General features: G+C 43.1%; 2 protein-coding genes across 6 annotated transcripts in view; one reads left to right on the forward strand and one right to left on the reverse strand.

The window, feature by feature from the left end:
* The window catches only part of e2f6 (E2F transcription factor 6), an 11,741-nt gene extending 7,163 nt beyond the window's left edge, over nucleotides 1-4,578 (reverse strand). Inside the window, exons 1-3 of one of the 4 annotated variants that reach the window (XM_048984832.1) lie at nucleotides 4,422-4,578; nucleotides 4,052-4,184; nucleotides 951-1,030 (exon numbers count right to left, since the gene is read on the reverse strand). In XM_048984832.1, coding sequence (XP_048840789.1) covers nucleotides 951-1,030; nucleotides 4,052-4,184; nucleotides 4,422-4,552 — 344 coding nt within the window. In that variant the 5' untranslated portion in view covers nucleotides 4,553-4,578. The other 3 variants (XM_048984830.1, XM_048984831.1, XM_048984833.1) reach the window with 3 other exon arrangements.
* Nucleotides 4,579-5,651: 1,073 nt separating this feature from the next.
* The window catches only part of mboat2b (membrane bound O-acyltransferase domain containing 2b), a 54,889-nt gene continuing 38,998 nt past the window's right edge, over nucleotides 5,652-21,542 (forward strand). Inside the window, exons 1-2 of one of the 2 annotated variants that reach the window (XM_048984826.1) lie at nucleotides 15,605-16,014; nucleotides 16,265-16,392. In XM_048984826.1, the coding sequence (XP_048840783.1) occupies nucleotides 15,993-16,014; nucleotides 16,265-16,392 (150 nt within the window). In that variant the 5' untranslated portion in view covers nucleotides 15,605-15,992. Of the gene's footprint in view, nucleotides 5,923-15,604; nucleotides 16,015-16,264; nucleotides 16,393-21,542 lie in introns of those variants that run through there. The other variant, XM_048984827.1, reaches the window with a different exon arrangement.

A 21,542-nucleotide genomic window follows, 5' to 3' on the forward strand; every position in this document is an offset into this window, starting at 1 on the left:
TCTACCCTCGTTACTCCTCTCCTAAAAGGAGGTGACCCTAGTATTGTAAACAATTACAGACCAATCTCTAAACTTTCAGTCCTGGCAAAGGTGCTTGAATCTCTGGTCAGTGAACAGGTCAAAGAATTCTTGGCCACCGACTCTATTTTGTCTCCATTTCAGTCAGGTTTTCGCAAAAATTACAGTACTGTAACTGCTGCTATGGAGGTTATAAATGATATAACAAATACTTGATAAGAAGCAATGTTGTCTCTCACTCTTCATTGACTTCTCAAAGACATTTTATACTATTGATCATATTACTTTAACCAAATGTCTTTCAGTTATTGGTTTCTCAACAAGCAGTTGGGTGGGTTGCAAATTCTCACAAGCAGAACACAGGCTGTTAAGATAGAGGGTTCTTCCTCAGGTATTGCAAGTGAAAAAAGGTGTTCCTCAAGGTTCTGCACTGGGTCCATTATCATTCATTATCTATATAAATAATATTGGGCATAATATTCCAAATTCAACTATTCATTTTTATGCAGATGACATTATTATATACTGTGCAGCACCCACTCCTGCTGAGGCCTTTCAGTCTTTATTAATACAATGCCTCTTGTACATCGTCTTATCGTCTGGGAGACACCTGTATCATTTCCAATCAAGAAGAAACTTGCTGGTTGAATAAATTAATAAATGCTGGTTGAATAAATGTAACCAAGTCAAAATTTGCCTGGGGTATGAATAATTCTGGGCTTGACTGTGTGTGTATAAACACAGCAGTGAAAAAGGTTCCCCCTTAAACAGTTTCCATCTGCTCCACTTTCCGAACGTTGTGTAGGCTATTTAAACCGGTATTGTGGTATAAGAAAAATTCATATCATAACAATAATAAAAATCAGTTTTCGGTATGAACCAGTATACCGCCCAAAACTGACAGGTACATCCTACAGTCACACGAAACTTACTCAGCGTCGTCCTCAAAACCTTCACAGGCCTCATTCTCCCACGTCTGGTCCTCATCAACTCTGTCTCCATTGTAGTCATTCTGAAATGAAAACGCAAACATCACTTAAAATTCAGGTCATTGATGATTTTTTTTTTTTTGTGAAAGGCTAGTTTTGGTTACTATGTTTCTTTTGTGGTGCATCTAATGCCAGAAGTCAGGAATTCCTTAAATGTTTATATAAAATGAAAAGCTAAAATCACATAAAAGGTCTATAGAGGATGGTGTCCCATTATGCCTTTCAGCTGCTGTGGACAGCATCCGTTCTGACTGCTGCTATGTTATACCTTAACCACCACCTGAAATTTGTTTACCTTTTACCTTCACTGTTTTCTTAGTGAATTACCAACCACATGTACAAAAACATCCGATGATGAGGTCTGAATGCCACAATGGATTTCATTTACATTTATTTAGTAGATTCTTTTATCCAAAGAAGTGGAGAAATGAGAGGGATGATACAAGCATACAGATGTCAAGGAGTCAACTTAGGTACAAGTGCTCCTGGGTAAAATCGACCAATTATTTATCAGAAATAAATGCAAGATCATTGTGGGGAATACAGCTATACAAATACTGCTTTAAAACCTCAAATTTGTAAACAGAAATATTATAAAGTGTGCAGATTCAGATGCAACACATAACACAAAATTCAGCCAAGAGAAAAATAGGAAAAAAAAAAGTTCAAAAACACAGAATATCACTTCCTATTTTAACCCAAAGGGAAAAAACAGGACTTCCATAGTCCATGGAGGGGCAAGATTACAGAAGCAAAAGGGATCAAAAATAATGGTTTCCAAATTAAAATAACTAGTTCGAAAGCAACCTGCATAAAGGGACTACTAAGCATATTAAGCGGTGGTTAAATTTGCAATTACCCAAGTCCAAAGTGAATTTATATTTGAAAAAAGCAGGAACCACCTCGAAAGGAAAGGTGTGCTGCACGCAAGAATGTACGATCTTGCCGTCCACCGCAAAAACGACTTAAGGTCTGAAGAAGCGCAAAAGTAGAAACAAATCGAACTTTGCCTTCTGTTTTTATGTTGTAAAAATGTTGTGTGAACCTTGTCAAGCTTTCTGAAATATGAAAACCACTAATATTCTACACATTACTGCTACCAGTTATGTACGTAATTTCCCAATTTTAAGTGGCTTGCAGTACAGCGATAAGGAACACGAAAATTAAGACTCGCAATGATCATAAAAAATTACAGTTCAACCGAGTCAGTGCTAATCTATAATATTTGCAAAACTGGCATTTCCTGTGTTAAATTTAACTAATTTTTGGCAGAATATCGAAAACATATATAATGTCCGTTATCGTTATATAATCCAAAAACTGCAGTTCTCCAGGCATAATAAATTAGATGTGCAGACCAATGCTGTCTCATTTCTTCCAACGTCGATGTCACCTGCAAATCGTCCACGTCCGACAGGTCGGCGAGCTCTTCAGATTCAGCAGGCAAAGCCAGCGTCCCGTCCAGATATGGGGGCATAATAGGAATGGCATCTTCGCTGATCCCGTGCTGTGTGATATGATCTTTCAGAAAGTGGTCCTCGCAGATCCGGTGCTCCTCCGAAGGAACTTTGTCCGTCTCTCTGAGAGCGGCGAGCCACACTTTAACCCGGGCCTGGTCCTTGGGGAAGCTGAAAAACCGCTTGCGAGGTCGATTCGTAAACTCCGAGTCGGGGTAACTTTTGTTTGGGCAGCCCTGGACCATGCATTTTACCATGGTCAGCGAAGCGTCGGCGTACGTCAAAAATGATCGCACAAAGACTATTTACGTTCTCCTCCCTACCGGGCAGGAAGCTGACTTCGTAGCCGACCGGATCCGCACATTATCACGTGATATCAACTAACCAATAGCTGTCCTGGGAAAGAGGAAATGACCTAACAAAATGGCCAAAGCCATAGATATAAAAACATAGATACCTCATTGACCGCTGCTGGCTGTCGCCGCTATGCGTTTGCGCGTCTGCCATACTGGAGCGGTCAAGAGCCGCTAGTAAACAAATACAATATATATTGAAAGATGCAGAGTTAACTAGAAAATCGACTGTAACGCGATTAATTCTGAACCGATTTTGGAACCGATCGATGAACGGTCATAAACAAATAATCGTGAATTCCGTTTATTTGCTATAAACGAAAGAAAAAAATCTTTCTGCCAAAACATGAACAACTTCGTCTGAGGCATGCAGGCTCCCATCTATGAATAGGCAGCTTCAAGCGTGAATTACTTGGAATTTCAGCTTTTGAAAGTTTCCAAAAAAAGTGTAGATTTCTAAATCTATTATATTGTTCGAAAGTTACCTGGTTCCCTGTTATTGTTTTAACAAATTCATTGATTAATAAAACATTGTTGACCCCCGGACTCCATTTAAGAGAATATCCAGTCATATCATCCATATATTGAGACACAAATACTAAGTTAACCGCTGCAGGATTGCCATTACACAATGTCACAAACATTTTTAGCGTAATTAATCTTCACTTCAATGTATACATGGGCATAATACAATTCTGTAATATAACAATTATACATACAATCAAGAAATAGAAAACCACACTGATAGAGAAATCAGCTTTGTTATCTAACAGATGCAGTTTACTGTATATCTAATGTTTACTTATAATTTTAACTAAATTATACCTGAAAACAACAAAACTTTGACAAATCAAACTTCCATACATTGTTTTCAGTTATAAAGAGAGACAGGTATCAACTTTCCATTTGATAATCTACTTACCCTATATGAAACAGGCCAGTCAGGTTAAACTATTTTAATGAAGTAATGTGAAACTATATAGGTAAAAAGGTAATAAAAATAACCCTCACTACAATGTTTTGGTGATGACCAAAGAATCTATATTGGAACACACTAAAGGGATGCTCATTTTCAATATCAGGTTTAGTTATGCTCATTCAAGTTAGTTTCCACTATTTATTAACACTGTTCACCACGAAAAAAAATCTTATGACTGTCTTATACGCTAACCTTGTTGAGATGGTCTGTAAAGGAAGAAAAAACCGAAGGGATCACCCTTTCCTTCAGACGTACAATTTGCCCAGTTCTGTCAAAATCATCTGCCTTGAAATGACTGCTACAGAGAACTGTGGTATCATTAGGTGTAAAGTCTTTCCGACGGACAGCTATGGCCCAAGCTTTCCTTAATCCTGGATCTTTGGGGAACCTTTGACAAAAACATGTTAAAATTAGTTCTGGCACGTGGATGAATTGTGCAGCTAGCAAGATTATCATGATTTAGGCAAGTTAACGTGTATAATCTCATAAGTGCAAACACATTCCATCTTTAACAATGATTCATAATATTACGTTTTCGTTAGGTAGCCATCATCATTACCAGGAGTCTGACAGCTCATGTTCGCTAATTTACATAACAGTAAAATACAATAAAATTGCCACTTACTTGTGAAAAGTTATCCTGCGATGCCTGTTTTCAAGGCTTCGTCTGTTTCTACACCTAAACGCTGCACACGCTTGAGGCATTTTTTCCACGCGGTCTACTATCAATGCTTCAAGTGCTGACCGCCCTAACATGGCGACCGCGCAGGCGTACACCCAATCACAAACGCTCTATCTACCTTTTTATATCTATGGCCAAAGCTCTTCGCCAGTAGGTTGCAAATGAGCGGAAGTAGTGAGCTATTGGAAAATCTGTTGTCCTCGTATTACATTATTTCATGTCATCATCCGAATGAATATAGCTGTGTTTTGATGTGTATGAATCATTTTCGAGAAGTATCATTATATGGCATTCCAACTGGGGGGCTACGTCAGAGTAGTCATTCAATTGCATGGACACTTGGTGGCACTCACCCTATCGTAGGTGCATACGCCATAATAAAATCCGTATATTTCCATGTAACAGAAATACCTTAAATCTATAATGGTGTGCCGCAAGACTTCTACATTTGTAACAATAAATTGAATTGATAGCTTTGGGGGGTGGGGTGTATCTTCAGATATTAATACAGTAATTCAATGTGTAAATTGTAATCTGTGACCGCTTTTTTGTCATTTTCGGATGCGGGATTTCACTAAATATATAGTAACTTAAAAGACATGCATCTGTGTTATCTGTGTAATTTTTGTCAATAAAGAATAATTTCAATAAACCTTCTAGGTTCAATAAACCTAAAAACACGACACCACCATGTCTTATTCAGAAGCAACATTATAGCTTATATGGAAAGTCGACATAAGTAAATTCATTCAACACTTAAGTGCTGTCATTTAGCCACAATACAGACTGTATTTTAGTGTTGTTCTTTAAATGATTGAACGTTTGTAATTCAATAGTCCCATGTCACATTTACATGAGGATGAAATCAATATGTAGGGAAATACAAAACAATCATATCTATTTGGTTTACAAGACCTGAGTTGGGAAATACTGGCTTAGATGCATTAAATTAAGTATTTAAACGACTTTTAACATATTGCATTACCTTAAATTTAGTATTTAAAAAAAACATAGAGAATAAGTAGTATCATCGAAACAGTAGTGACACGAAAGTTACTGATAAAAGAGGATTTGACTATTACACACGAAACTGATCGCACTTTGAATTGTCGATGGGGGCTGAGTACCGGAGCCACAGCCATTGGATGCGATTCCCATCAATTTCCTCCAGCCTACAGGGTCGCTAAGGGTGCATCGCCTTTCTTCTCCGCCCACATCAACTCCTCTGCTTTGAGCGCCGTAGGGCTGGCGGCGGTGCTGTAGCACAGCTGACGGTGAGCGGCCGCAGGACTCACGGAGACGGGGGTCGGGATACGGGGGGTGAGAAGAGAGCGGACAGTCAGCCAGCTTTGACGGAATCATGGCCACCGAAACGATATCCTCTTGCACCGGCTCCAGTCTGCTGCAGCCCATCAGCGAAATAATCAATCTCCCCCTTGACCAGGTAATTATCTCAACTGAATGAAAAGATCTTTTTTTATATATGGGGAATATAATGTGGTAAAACATTCCGTTACACATGGATATACCGCACAAAGATGCCGTTACATGATGGAAGGCAAGAGCTTTTTGTGTATCGAGATGGTTTTATCGCTTGTACTGGACGTGTTTAAGACTGGCTGTGTTTCTATTGTCCACTGAAATACTTCATTGAAATATATGGCTTTATGTAAGACTGCGTGACAGCTGTTAAGCCGTGCACAAAACGATTCCGTTATTAAAGATCCGTCGGCTTTTCTCGTCCAGACCATGGCTCCGTTTTAATTCATTTCTTTGGGGGAAGTGATGAACGGAAGCTGCAAATGCACATTTTCGGAAATTGCCCGACTTGGTAGTGGAGCTTTTGATGCGTTTGATCGCATGCCATAACCATTCATTTGGGAAGATCGAAGGCGAAAACAGAAGCCTTGACATCCTCTTTGGACTCGGGTGCCAGTATCGCTCAGAGAGAGAAGTGTCCAGGCTGCTTTGGAGGAGTAGTCGGCCTCATCCCCCGCCTTACCGTCCTGAATATGGGTCACCAATTGGGTTGCATCGCATGGTTTGTCCTCTTTTAGCAGCGCTACCGGGAGAGTCGGGTTTTCCGGCGCGGCAGCGCGGCGGTATCTGCAAGTTGTTCCGCTAGTCTGGTTCTTATGGTTTACAGCCCGTGCAACTGAACAAACTTGATAACTTTAGATATCCAGATACGGCTGCCATTTACCTTTTTGGTATACTTTTTTGTAATTTTAACGGAGTGTTATTTTTAATGGTTATCTTTTCATTGTCTAGTTACTTTTTAAATTTTACTATTTTAATTCTACTAACTCAGGCCTATGTTCTGTTTGAGTTTTCAAATGCAAGAATAGGCCTACATGTTATTCAAATTCTTTTCTTTCTTTGTTTATGTAGTGTACTGTACAGTGCCTGGTGTATTTTACGCTATAGCGTTCTTCCAAACATTAGTTGTATATCATTGTTTCATTTTTACTCGTTTTTTTTACATTTTGTTTTTAACTTGTTGGTTTTTAGCACTTTTAAACGCGCCGTTGACTGCATGTTGTAATGCAAACATTACCACGCGGAAGGTGTATGTTAGTATTATTTATTTATTTATTGTCCTTAATGTGCGATTTATTTATATAATATTAGCGAAAGTATATATTACTGTAGTTATATGTAGGCCTATTATTGAGATTGCAATGATAACCCGATTAAAGTAGCCATATCCGTATAGTAGTGTCATGATTCATTGACCTGAAATAGAAAAAAAGTGTGTTAAATGTAATTTATCGCTTCTTTCTCCTCTTCTGTATTACACCTTATTTCCATTAAGGCGATCGTTAGCGGATCCGTAGAGTAGCTGCACTGACCTCTGGAAACGACCTTGTCAGATCTGGTTATTGGTTAACTGAAGGACGATCGCGTTCTCCCAAAACAGGGGCAACATCACTTTGTATCAATAGCAAAATTACATATGTGTATAGGCCTGTATATAATGGAAAACAAGTGTGTGTACGTATGTAAAATATTGGACATCGTCCCGTTGTCGTATTGTTACAGGTCTTTCTGAGAAGTGTACGTTTGTCCGATTTACGTATCACTTTTCAGGCTTAAAATGACATTGTTCGTACAGTAAAAATGCGATGCTAATTTACCGTTTCTCACTGCCCCCTTCGACCCCCCTGTTCTCTATGATCACTTTTGGCGAAATAATGTCAGAAACGCTTTTGTCTCTACGCAGGGCCGGGTTTTAATCTCTTAAAACTCTTAGGTGGCTAAAGTGGTAGATTACTACGAAGTTGAATGGAACCACTTAAGTTAACCATTCCATTAAATAGTTTAAGGTCTATATAATAATATTCATTATATATTTGGGCTTTGAACTGTAAAATGTTATGGTTTTACTCTCTTGAGCATCAGAAAAGCAAAGTTTGCTCTTGCTGTTGGAAATGTATGAGCACTAAATCAGTCCATGGAAATCAGTTCAATGCAGCGTCAACAAAAGTTAATTTAGAAACACTCAGCATTTGCCAGATCTGATTCTGTTTTGATACACAGTAGCACTTCAGTGCTATTTACATAGTTCTTTATTTTTCACGTGTGTATTTAATTATCTGACTGATTGCAGGTGTTTACGCAGCATATCTGGGAAAGCAGGGATAACTGCAGTGTGCAGGGTGCTGTGCAGATGTGCAGAACTGGTTCAATATTACCGCCAAGCCTTAAGGAAATCGGATAATAGCTGGCACAGATATAAAAACGTGGCGACTAGCGGCATGTAGAAACAGGGTGCTGTGTTTTGTCTATCTACACACACACACAAACACACAAATAAGTCATTTATATACAAAACGTAAAAAAAAACTTCTTTACACATTTAAAGCCTGTGTAAGACTTCTCTGGTGAACAGATGTACATATCACTGTGAAGAAGCGAAAAGGACTCTTTCAGAACAGGAGTTTTACCAAAGCTTTGGAAAAACAAAGACAGCCTTTCAGTTGTCATCACAATGAAAACAAAGGAAGCATCAGGTCTTAGGAACAGCTACAAATGGACTGGCGTCAAGGTCTCAGTGTGTGGCTTGGGCCCAAGTGGGGAAGGAACCCAGTTTGACCTCACTCACCCCATAATCTTACAGTCTGTTTCATGCGATCATCTGCTCTCCATTGAAGCATTGAGTGGCTCATTGGGCAATTCTCTGCTTATGATCAGAAGATCACCGGATTGAGCCCCAGCCGTGGCAGAACAGTCAGATGTCTGTGGGTTCTTTGCCAAGGCCCTTAACCCCCAGCTCCAGGGGCACTGCATGTTGGCTGATCTCAAGCTATGGCGAGCAAGATGGGATATGCGAAGAGAACTATTCCAATGTTCCTGTACTTTTGCAAATGGCAAATTCAGGAATTATCATTATTTATCATTGCTTTTTGCGATTTGGTTGATGCAAAATGGCAGTGAGCTCAGTCATCAGCTGGAAAGGGACTGTCAGAACTCCCCAGAAAAGCCGTGTGTGCACAGATTTGTGCTTGAGCCCCTACTCTTAATGAGAAAGGCAACACATTACCACCAGCATTTGTCTTTGGGTTTAAGGCCCTGAAGGTGCATAACTTTAGGGTCAAATCAAATGAACATGAGGTTGAATAGTTATCAGATAATTCTAGCAGAATACTTTGAACCTCTCATGCACAGCAATCTGTCTGCTTGTTGCCATGGAAGCTGTTGCCCCACCTACCGCCTCCACAACTGGAGGTATGGAATTTGCTGGCGACAGAAGAATGCTTTCATTTTTCAAAGATCATGAAATATGTTTTTGCAAGACAGTTAAAATCTGCATGTCCATGAGGCCAGTGATATTTGTTGAAGTTTAGACTTCATGCTCCTTTATAGGGATATAATGACACAGATTATTGGACAACTAGAGACAGTGAATGGAACAAAATCTATTATTTTGTGTATATAAAGCATTTTTTCCCTGGTAACCATGTATAACTAGATAAACTAAATATTAATGAAACATGTTCTGAAGTATGATGAGATTCATCAACAACTGCACACACCCCCCCCCAATCATCACATGCTAGGTTGGCTTCCCATCCAAAGACAGCAGACCACTTTAATCCGGCTGTTTGCCTTCACGTGTTGTAATCTGCCATAACTAGATTGTCAGAATATCTAATGCACTTGCATTTTGTTTTACATTTCAGTGGTATAGCTGATTTTAGTCATTGTCTGGAAATGATGCTGTATGACATTGTATTCAAAATGACATTGTCAGCGTTGGTTGTGGTCGCTTGTGATTTCAGGTTATGCTCAGGATCGTGATGCTCGTTTTAGTAAAACTAGTGAGGGGGTGGAAATGCCTATGGGGGACTGACATTAAAGGCTGGGAGACCCTGAAATGCTTAACTGGGTGTCTTGGTTGATTTAGCCATATTTGATGCTGGAATGCTTTTCTCAGATAGACATACTGGAAATAAATAATGACCATAATACTTGGGGGAGAAAATAGGAAGATTGTGCAGTGGGTTTATAATAAGTACAGTTTCTTTCCATGTCATTGTTCCTGGAGATTGTGCATTCGATCAAGAAAAGAACCTGGAAACTGATGTTGATTTGGCTAACTTGAGGTTCACTGCTCATCTAGGCTGCTGTTGATGGTTCTGAGGAAAGGCAGTTTGATGATCAGAATCAGAAAGATCTTTACTGGCCCACTATGTTAAACATAAGTTTAACATATGTTAAACATTAGTGGGCGTGTCCTCAGTATGACATGCAACATGCAAAAGAATTGAAGAAAATATACAAGTATTCTCTTGCATGTTTTATGTGTGTTGGCCTAATCCGCCCCCCCCCCCCCCCCATCTGGAGGCTCACCTTCCACTTTGAGTTCCAGGGACTATGAGGGGTGTCAGGAGCTACTGCCTGCCCACCCCCCTCACTGCTCCTGTCATGTTTTACATTCTCACTGTTTCCACTGATTAGAGCACAATCTGAGCTGCAGCATTTCACCCACTGGGTGTCATGTGTCAAATCGAGGCTGCTCCCTCTACTCCTGCGAAAAAGGACCCTGTGAGAAGGAACAAACAAAAATAAGGCATTATTTTGGGATTCAAGATGCACGTTACAGAAGAAATCCATCCTTAACAGGAATAATTTCAAATTGATCCTTCACCTCTGGAGGCCTTTCTATAGTCATGTTGTAGCGTTACTGGTGATATTGTTAAGGTCCCCAGGATAACGTGCTATATCGTCTCTCATTCTACTCCTCATTTGCTGCCCTGTTTATGTGTTTACTGGATTTTCTTAGTGCAGGTAAGTGTCGTCTAACTGTCTGAAGTCAGTGCCAAAGGGTGCGATGGAACAGCCACAGACTCCAGCCCCTAGCCAGGTGTGTAATGACAACCTTTTACCTTCGAGGAAGGTCTGAGGGGTCAGCATAGTCCTTCGTCGAGTCCAAACAGAGACGTGCCAGTAAGTGATCTTGGATGCAGTACAGTCCAGGAGTTAAAAGGGAGACCCGGACCCTGCGTATGCCAGCACCAGCTGGCCAACCGGAGGCTGCGCTGTCGTTCCCAGGCATGCAAACGGTGGAAACAAAGTCCCGCTATGCAAATCAGAAGCGGGCCGTCTGTTTTGCATGCATTTAGAAATGAAACCCTTGCTTGTTTATCCACATTTGACAAATTTGTTTCCACTTTCAGCATGTCAAGCAAAGAAATGAATGGCTGAAATTCATATGGGTCTCCTATCCCTGAAAACTGATGTGGTGGCCTTACAATATGGAAATCGATAGCCTGATGTTTTGGTGGCATCCCAGAGTGTCCCCGATCTTTTCTTCCTCCTCCTCTCTCTTTCTCTTTGATCTTGACCAACATGGTGTCATATATCCAAAACTGAGAGCCACGTGTAAAGCAATCAGAGACTTTGAGGAGCGAAAAGCTCATAATCTGTGGGGTCTGCTGATTGAGATGGAATAGAGAGTCAAAATCACACCTCAGCCTTTGTGGCCTCTGGTCCCTGTACCTCCCGAACCAGCTCGTCTAGCACAGTGGGATACCTGATTTGGGGTATGTGAGGGAGTCTGGGGGGAAATTTATCAGGGCACTTACCTTGCATCTTGTGCAGTTGCCCTGTCTTCTGTAACGACTTTGCACCAGTGTACTATACTGTAGCTTATAGATGCTGTGGTGCATTTTGTGATACCTGTAAATTTTTAAAGTTTGTGAAAAGCCATTTTACAACAACTCAGTTCAGTTTTTTTAAACATTTTTGTGAGTGTAGATGTGCTGCCTAGTTTATCAAGGAGAGAGTAACAATTTTTTGTAGCACGGTCCAAAAAAATCGGAATAGTTATAGTAGGAATTAATAACTAGAGTGGGGATTCAGGACCTAAAAGGTCTGATACGTACGGGCCCAGCTGGTTGAGGGTTCTCTTCCAGTCTAGAACTTAGATTCACATCATCAGTTTATGCACGCAACCAGCTCAGTTGTTCTAAGATGCTGGGATGCTAACTAGGCTGTTTTTGTGTGTCTGCTATGGCTGAAGGGCTTTAGAATGGCCCACTCACACTAAGAAACATCAGTCATCGCTCATTCTTCTGGATCATTGCTTGGTGCTGTGCTTCCCAGGTGACTGAGAGTGCCCAATTCCTGCTGATGTATCACAAGAACGTCCACATTTGGGGTTTTTTCTCCTCTGCCCCGTGTGTAATAAGAGCTAGAGTTCACTAGAGATTTGGGCAGGTGAGAGTTTGAGGCTCTGTGGCACCTCATCTGCCCACTTTTTCTGATTCCCTGTAGGGAGCCTTTAATTTAGTGCGGCTATATTTGCGAACGGTGCCCATGTGGGTAGCCATCTGCTGTGCTGTGAAAGCGGCATTTTATTTACCTCCACGAGATGTGCTGGCATTTAACCAGATATCGGTGGTCAGCAGATCTCTGGGCCTGTTTGGACGGGATGTGGCAGTGGCTCAGACGTTGTTCATCCACTGCCCTGGCTTTTGGGTGAGCCTCTGGTGCTATGAGGGGCACTATTGGGGGCTGGACAGTGATGATGATGATGATGATGATGAGCTTTTCTTTGCGCGATATTAGTGATTATGTTTATTAGGCTTTTACTGCTGAGTAGTTTTTATTCTTTTTATACGAAGTATCTGCAGGAACATTTGTGGCTGTACGCATCCTATCTGGTTGGAGGGTGGATGGATGGACGGGTGACGGTTCATTTCAGGGCTTTTGTGTGCACTCACTCCATGGACCATCTGATGCTGCTGGGTAACCCTTATGTTCCAAACGGCGTTTGATGAGCAGATCTCTCAAGTAGTTCAGTAAAGGTTACCTGGTCCTGCTCCTGCAGTCAGTCAGTCAGTTTGAAGGAGAGCACACATGCTTTGAGGGGAACTGGGCCCCTTGAATCCTTTGGCTGCCGGCTTTTTGTGTTGCTTAACTTGACTGTAATATGTGCCTGGGAACTTCTCTTATTACACTATGCCCTGTGTACATGTGTGCACCTGAGTGTGCCTACTGTTCAATGTTTGCGTGAAGTCGAAATGTGTCCTGTGAGTCTACATGCTCCTCTGTGTTCCAAAGGTTAAAGCGGCAACATTGACCTTGCTACTGGCGCGTTTGAGATGCCTCTGAAAAACCATTGCATGTGGGCACATAGTGTGATCTTTGTGGGAGGTCCAATATTCAACCAAATGAATGGTGTCTCCCAGTGCTGGCTCCCAGAATATCAGGACTTAAAAGCAGCACCTTTTGTACCATCGTTATGTTGTTTCCCAAGTCCTGCTGGGGCCGATCTTTCACCTTTTTAGGAGAGGCTCATTGCTGACCTTTTACATGGTTCGTTTAAGTCGGGACTGATGGCTTCCTGGACTTTCCCAGCTGTTGCCACATCAGCGGCAGGTCTGATTGGCTGCACGGAATAGCTGAGGCGTCTCTGGGTGACCTTTGGTTCTCCTGGTTCTGATTGTGCCTGGGATATGGGTCACCGTGTTTGTGCCTGACCTTTGCTGTACTCCTGCATTTTATGCTTACTGTGGGATTTGCTGTGAGCAGGCGGATTATGAAACAGTTACACTGGTGACTAATACATGCTATTGGGGGCGGGGGGGGGCATCTTTATTATGGGCTTCCTCTGCCTATGGCAGCGTTTCCCATCCCGGTACTCAGGGACCCTCAGTCGGTCCATGTTTTTGCTCCCTCCCAGCTCCCTGCCAGACAGTCCAATGTGGATTGTCTGGGGGTCCTCGAGGACCGGATTGGGAAACACTGGTGTACGGAATATGCTCCATAGGTCTTCTGAGACACAGTTCCTCTGGGATCAATGTTTTCCAATCTGGTCCTCGGGGACCCACAGTTAGTCCATGTTTTTGCTGCCTCCCAGCTCTTTGCTAGGACTGTCCACATTTTTGCAGCAGAAACATAGACTGTCTATGCGTCCCTGAGGACTGTATTGGAAACACTGCCCTAGGTGGTTCACGTTCTTGCTTCCTCTTAGTTCCTTGCCCCACAGTCCACGTTTTTGACTGGAGGGAGCAAAAGTGTGGACTGTCTGGGGTCCCTGAGGACCAGTTTCAGAAACGCTGCCTTAGACTAGAATAAATTTATGCATGTGGGTCTCTACCTCATTTCACCCCCAAACCCTCAAGTACAAATATTGTAAGAGAAAGGGCACAGGCTGATCTGTCATCTGGTTCATTCTCTGTCTGATGGGTTGTGGTCCAGGACACTAGTCCCAGGAATTTTAAGCAGAAGCTTGGGGTGACAGTCAAGGTTAGGGTACAATTCACCTCCCCCCACCTGCAGAATTAAAGTGCAAAGAGGACTTGTGCCATTTGGTCAATTGTTATGCTTTCTGGGTGATTTGTGCTTCATTCTGGTCTAACTGCCACATAAAAAAAAGATGCGATATGAAGTGATCACAAGGTGAATTGTGAACGGGATCACTAGACTCCCAGTATAAACAGTGCTGAAATATCTGTTAGTCTAGCAAATTTTGTGTTTTTGTGGCGTTTATATTCCACTTGTAAGATGGATGCCTTGTCAGAGAATTCAGTTGCTCCCACAAAGAGTCATTTTTTGGGGGGAGGAGGGGTTTGCGTCAAGTGGTATGGTAAGAGAATGAAGCTGGCATGATGCAGTGGCAAATCTATGTGGGGCCAGTTTGGGAAGAACAGGATGTTCCCTGGAGCCGGGTTCCTGCCTGCGTAAGGCGTCCAGCTGGCAGGGCTGTGCCCTCCTGGGATACTGGCCTTCGCTGTACAGCCTGGTGTGTCGCATTATAAATTAAGAGATGCCAGTGGGGCTTGTTCTTCTTGGACGGGGGTGCAAGGAAGAGTGTTTAAAACTTTACCTCTGGACTGGAGTCGGCTACACTTGATTCTCCTGGACACCCTGGTCCCCTCTTTTTTTTTAATAAATATATATATATATATATATATATATATATATATATATATATATATATATATATATATATAAATATAATTTTATTATTTTATTTATTTTTTTCTTTCGGGTGGGGGGGTGTTGGAATGAGCATAATACCTCTTGCGAGCTCCCGTACTGATTGATCCTCCCCTTTTGTGTTATCCTGCTGGGCCATCGTGTTCATTCTGAATATGTGAGTGATCTCCCAGGCCATTTAAGCCATTCCTGACCATTTAACCTACTTTCTCTAGTATATCTCCTTCCCCAGGTGCTGTGGTTTTAACGGCACACTCCTTTGAAACTTTAAACTGGAGTTTGCGGGAGTTGGCCATGTCATGCGTGTGGTAATTTCATACACTGTTTATTGTGCCAGTTTTTTTGTGGATGTAATTGGGTGTTTCTGTGTCATTTAAGAGTAGTCTTTGTCCTCTTAGCAGAACTATCTGCATTTGCAGAAATCCTGCAAATCTTATAGGCTTAATCCTCCGACAAGTTGCATTGGGAAAGCATTAAAAAATAATGTTTGTCTCCTGTTTCTGGCATTGGCTAAATTGATTGCTGATGATTAATCCACTGATGCCCTGACCCTGTGCACAAAGAGGCCTGGCCCAGGGTGTTGAAATCAGAGTGAACATCCAAGTGCCGCCCAGCATGGCCTGATCCGAAAGTGGCTTCCCCCTTCCACAGCTGCTTTATATGCTTTGTGTGGCTCTCAGATGCTCCGCTTAACCGCAAAAGGAATATCACTTGCATTTGGAGATCCATGAGTTCTATGTGCGATGTTTAACTCCATGCTCTTAAAGGTCCCCGACGTGCATTTTCTGCACATTAACTGGCAGACTTATCTCAGTGGACTGTGTGACTGCTATCCAATGGCTGTTTAATTGAGGATTAACTTCCCCAAAAGAGCGGGCTTATTTATGAGATGGATGGGAAGTCGCATTGAGGGATCTCTGATGGATTCGTGAGAAGAAAAGGCACTGCGAGGTGGCAGCCTCCCCCTGTCCTGCTCTGCTGGTCGTCTCGCCATGGCTTTATGCTCCATCGCCTGTGCTTGTGATCATTATCCTCAGCTACGGAGGCTGCAGACGGTCCCTGGAGATGCTGGGAGGGGGTTATCAAGGTGCTGCAAGGGCGAGCTCTAGTACTCAACACTTTCTATGGATAATTAACAAAAAAAATCATCATAATAATATATAATCCTGGGTTCAGCACCCCCTTTTAACCCGTATGATAAATCTAAGTTATTATTTTGTTTAAATATTTGTAAAAAAGTCTCAATATAAAAATTAGATATAGACATGTAAATCCATTTTGAACTTCAGTCAGACTGGGTTTTCTTTAGGCTAAAGATGTTCATTTATATTGTGAAGATCTTGTGATTGTGTCGGATATGACTGAGACTTCAAGGAACACCAAGCCTGGCAGGACCCAGACGTTCAATCCTATGAACGCTGTCCACGAACTGGTCCACTGTGGGGGACGGCACCGTCAGGCAATGGTATGTTTTGTGCATTGTAGCATTACGTGAACTGAAAGGGAACATGTCAAAGCAGGGCACGGATTGAGTTTCGGGAGGTATGGATGATACGGGGAATGGGGTAACTGGAAGCACAAAGGGGCGCCCACGAAAGAAGATGTGCTGGTTTTGGTTTGCATACTGCCAGGGCAGGAATGAGGAGTGGCGGGGGGCTATAGACTGTGTTAGTGTTTACCTTAGACAATCAGCCATACTCCAAAAAGTCTGGATTGCTCTTCTCTACCCAGCGTGTGCGTGGACCCGTGGCCGGCCTCGAGCTTCTGGCCTGAAGCCTGTCGATAACAACATTGCAGACGTGGGCCAACGGTCAAGGAGTAACCAGCTATTGCATCAGTTCAGGCTTAATTATGTTGCATAGCAATCGGCACCAAAATAGAATGAATGGGAGCTTTTATCCTTTCATCTTGTCCTCCTCCACCATGTCTAATGACTATTTATTTGTTTTTATTTGTTTTTATTTTTAAATATTGGTGATGATACTCCTCTCATCCCTGTGGTTAGCTATAGTTGATAATGTAATCCTTTCATCTTCCTTGAAGGCTTATGCAGTAGAGAGTAGTGATGAACCCAGAGTATGTCCTAGGTAGTATATGGCACTTTGCAGAGGAACCCTATGGACAGCATTCCAGCCTATCATAGATCATACTTACCCTACTGATCACACACAATGGGCCAATCAGAGAGAGCGTTTCACTTAAGTGTATATCTTTGGATGGTAATAAAGACCCCATGTGACACAGGGAGAACATGTGAACTCCACAGAAGCAGGGACCAGAAATGAATCCCAGCTCTGGAGGTGTGAGGCCACCCTGCTACCCACGTAGGTGCTGGACTGCCTGAGCTAATGGCCTTTCGGTGTAATGAACAGATTATTACCTGCCTCCGGTGGGCAACTTGTCTTAACGAGTACAACGGGGTCTCAGCAGGAAGCCCTATTTCCCAGACCTCAAGCTGTGTTTCTGTAGAAAAGCTTGATGGTTTTGATATTCTCTCTGATGTGACACTTACTGCTAGGAAGGGATGGGGCAGGGAAGCAGGAATTTTCAGCCGGTCTGACCAGAGGGATCGCAATATATCCTTACAGAGTTTGGAAGCGGCTGGACGTAGCTCACATGAGTGTCTGAACTTCAGGGTACATGGTCTGTCTATCTATGTCAGGTCTTCCCTGACACACTGGGATACTACAGAAGCCTCCAATTTTTGGACTCACATTCAGCTATGGATGTGCCTGTTTTGATAATGGTGTGGGAATTCCCCGGGCATGTAAACGCGGGGCTCGCGGTCAACCGGGAAGCGCCGCTAAAGCGACGCAGAGCAGCCGGTAGCGTGAAATCTGACCAGGCCTCTTAACGGTAACTCAAACCATGGGTAACGAACCTGAACCTATAGAAATGTCAATTATTCAGGATGTGGTATGGCAGGTTTGGCAGTGAAACTGCTTGTTCTGTTTTGGTAAAGTCAGATGAGGTATGGAGGGTTTGGCGGTGAAACTGCCCATTCTGTTTTGATAAAGTAAGATGATGTCAGACTTGTCCGTGATTAGTAACTCAGGTAACTGCACGTGCTCTGGGCTGGTGCCAGTTAGAGGCCAACCATATGTAAGCGTGGCAGTGAGGAGGTTTCATTGCTCAGTCATCCCATTGCTTTTAGAGCATAGGGCTCAGTTGGCTTTCAGTCAGAGGTTTGTTCTATCAGAATAGATGGAGTAGATCTGTGTCTCTGTGTCAGTTTCCAGTAGGTTCTAGCTTGATGGTTTGGGTGGCTTGGAGTCATGGTTCTTGTTAATGAGCATCTTGCTTTGGGCTTCTGCTTAGCCATTTTCTGGTTTAGGGATTCATAACCCCAAATAGCCGTCATCCCACTGCTGAGGTGCTGTGCCACTGGCGTCCTGTCTTCAAGGTTCTCTATGTATGTCTTGGCTTCTACGTTCCTGCCCTTTTAAGGTTCTTTAGTTGGACCTGGACTGGGTTCTGCCATCCTCTGCGCTTCAGTCTGCCTCTGGTTCACCTTGTCGTGGAGCTGTTCAGTCAGACAGCGGCACAAGTCCCCTTGGGTTCCTCTGACCAGCAGTGTTGGGACTGTTGGTCTGAGGGGGGCAGAAGCCCTGGTGTAATGGAGGGATGGTCCAGGTTGAGGTGTTCTGTTCCAGACCTCGGCTATGAAGGCCAATGAAAGGTTTCAAAAAGTGAGGTCGAGTTGTGATAGAAGGGGTTTGCCAGTGAAAGTGCCTGTTCTGTCTTGGTATATTAAAATAAGGTATGGAGGGTGTTGTGTGGTTAAACTGCCTATTTTGTTTTGGTAACGATAGATGAGGTTTGTGGGGGAGGGGGTTGGAAGTGAAACCTCCCATTCTGATTTGGTGAAAAGAATAAGAATGTGACACTGCTATAGTAACAGAGTTTCTGGAGTTTTCTCCAATATTGTGAAGCTTTCTTGGCAGAGGTTTGAGTAAATATTAATCTTGGTCATTCAAGCTAGTCATGATGTGTGATCAGCTAATGTTTTGTGTTCTGTGTGGGGGGGGGGGTGCAATACGGCCCCAGGTGCCCTTTCAGTTGTCCCTCCCTACTGAGGAAGTGCTATGTTGCGTTTGTCTCTTGGTCTTTTGGCTAGTGACTGCCACGTGGTCTCTGCTGCACAGCCCATGCAACGTCGTCTCCTGGGTTACTGACCTCATTTGCGAGGAGGGGCGGTTCTAGTCGCTGCAGATGAGTCAGTACAATCTGTCTGTGTCTTGTGTGGAAATTTTTATATAGAAAAGGGAAGCAAACACAACAGTGCCTGGTGTCCATGTTGACTGCATCGCTGTCCACCCCCTGGTCACCAGCTGCCCGCATGACTAACCGCTGGCTAACATGTGGGTGAAGTCAGGCTGCCAAGATGGTGTTAGTCTCCATCCATGTGCCTTTTATCCATTTGTAACAATTTGCAAAATAAAGATTGAATTGTTAGATTGGCAGCTGCTCAGCTGGTAGCATAGATGTCTCACATCCCTAAGGTTAGGGATTTGAATCCCAGCCCCAATAAGTATGTGGAGGTTGAATGTTTTCTCTTTGTCTCACTTTTCTGCCACAATACAAAGACTTGGAATTAGGCTACCTCTAAGGTGCGTGTGTGTGTGTCTGTGTAAGCTGTGGTGGGCCGGCACCCAGTCTAGGGTGTACTCCAGCCTTGTGTGTGATTAAGTGGTCAGAAGATGAATGGACTTTTGGTGTAAATCTATGGCTGAAGCTGTGGGCGTTTGGTCTACCCTAGTTATGGACACATGTCTTTTCTGCAAGGCCGCGAAAAGGCAGAATTCTGGATAGTTTGGCACTGGAGAGTTTTTGTTGGAGGTTTTAGTGTAAATTGTTTTTTGTTACCATGGCAAGTGCTGGAGGGCTGTGTACCAGCTGTATCTGGTGTGGATTAGAATAATCAGTTCCTTTCATTCGTAACTTGTAAGGGCTCAGTCTTCACTATCTCCACTAAAATGTGGATGCCATGATGTAAGCCCGTAAAAGTCCCGTTAGGGATGAAGCAGTGAAGGTCAGAAGCCCACTTTGGTCACATTGTATGGTGAGACCAGGGGTTAGTGAGTCACCAGTCATACAGATCCGTGGCTGATGTGTCTCTTATCAAGTAAGCTTTGGCTAGATGGCATCTGCTTTCTCCCCATCAAAAATAAGGTGCACAATCCCATTCATCCACCTTACAACTGCTTTTCCCAGTCGGGGTCTCCTGGAGCCTATTCCAGCAGCCGGGATGCATCCTGGTGCGATGCCAGTGCATCAGTGAACATATGCACTCAGTCATAATCCACGGGCAATTTAAAGACACTAATTACCTTAGCTGCATGTCTTTGGACTGTGGGGAGAAACCTGTATACCACTGGGAGAGCATGCAAACTCCACACACAGCGAAGGCAGGTGGTATCAGGCCACCGTGTTACACACTGAGCCACTGTGCTGTCTGTATGTAGAATACAATTCACTGGATTTATAAAATATATGCTAAAAATGTTTCTTTTGCTTTAGGCCCTGCTTGATATTGAGTGTCGAACTCAAGTTGACTGTCCTGACAGCATAATGACACCTTGAGGCCCTCATTCTGGATTGAGGTCTACCGATTTCTGCCCAAATGACCCCATTTTCCCACAGGGATGAATAAAATACCACAAGCTTGGTCTAGAGGTCCCTGCTGAAAGCAGAGGCATGGGCAGAAATTCTGGCCCCCTGACAATGTCACCTTGGTGGGCTGGGAGTCCCTCACCGGGCCCCTGCAGTCTGCCAGGGTTTCCGTGCTCCTCCAACACCCCTGGCTGAAGAGCACCAAAACAAATAACTTTAAAGCATGTATAATTTATTTATAATATTGTGTATGAATTTTATCTGAGGAATAAATATTCTGTTATTGGTGGTAATCATTTATCCGCGACTCGGACAGGGTGCATGATCGCGCTGCTGTTTCTTATTGCTGTGGGTGTGACACAGTGGGTGGCATAAGTGTATTTCATACGTCGTATGAATATTTTCAGTAATGCCTTGATATTGAGTGTTGACAGAGAGAGACCGCAGAGAGTGGAAGCTCTCAGCTGTAGACCCTAATGACAGAGGCCACTGGAGATCTGAGGTGAGATCTGCCATGCGTGCAGCTAGCCAGCTACCTGGAAGGGGGCCCACTGGTGTGGATTATGCCGCTGCACCTACACGTTAAATAAAAAATCCGATGATGATGATGATGATGATGATGAATGCCTGAGTTACGCAGTTGATATGATTTGGACACATTACATGTAACCAAGAGAGTATGAGAATTTGATATTGGGGGGGACACAGTTTAATATATATGCAAAGGTGTATTTAATGGGGGAAACCTCCCCCCCCCCCCCCCCGCTATTCTTGTGCCCCTTCAAGTAACTTGCAATGACTAAGCAGTTTTTGAAAAGTGAAAGTTGCAGGTTCATTCCAGGCTGGCATCGGAGTACAGAGAGGAAACAGGTGGCGCTATTACTGACATCGCCACGGCTGAGGTTCTTGTCCAGCCTCTGTGCCTGGATTTTAGGTTTTCTCCTACATTTCAAAGACATTCATGTGGGGCAATTGGTGTCTCTAAAATGCCAACAGGGTATG

The sequence above is a fragment of the Brienomyrus brachyistius genome, chromosome 19, assembly GCF_023856365.1.
Source record: "Brienomyrus brachyistius isolate T26 chromosome 19, BBRACH_0.4, whole genome shotgun sequence".
Classification (NCBI taxonomy): Eukaryota; Metazoa; Chordata; class Actinopteri; order Osteoglossiformes; family Mormyridae; genus Brienomyrus; species Brienomyrus brachyistius.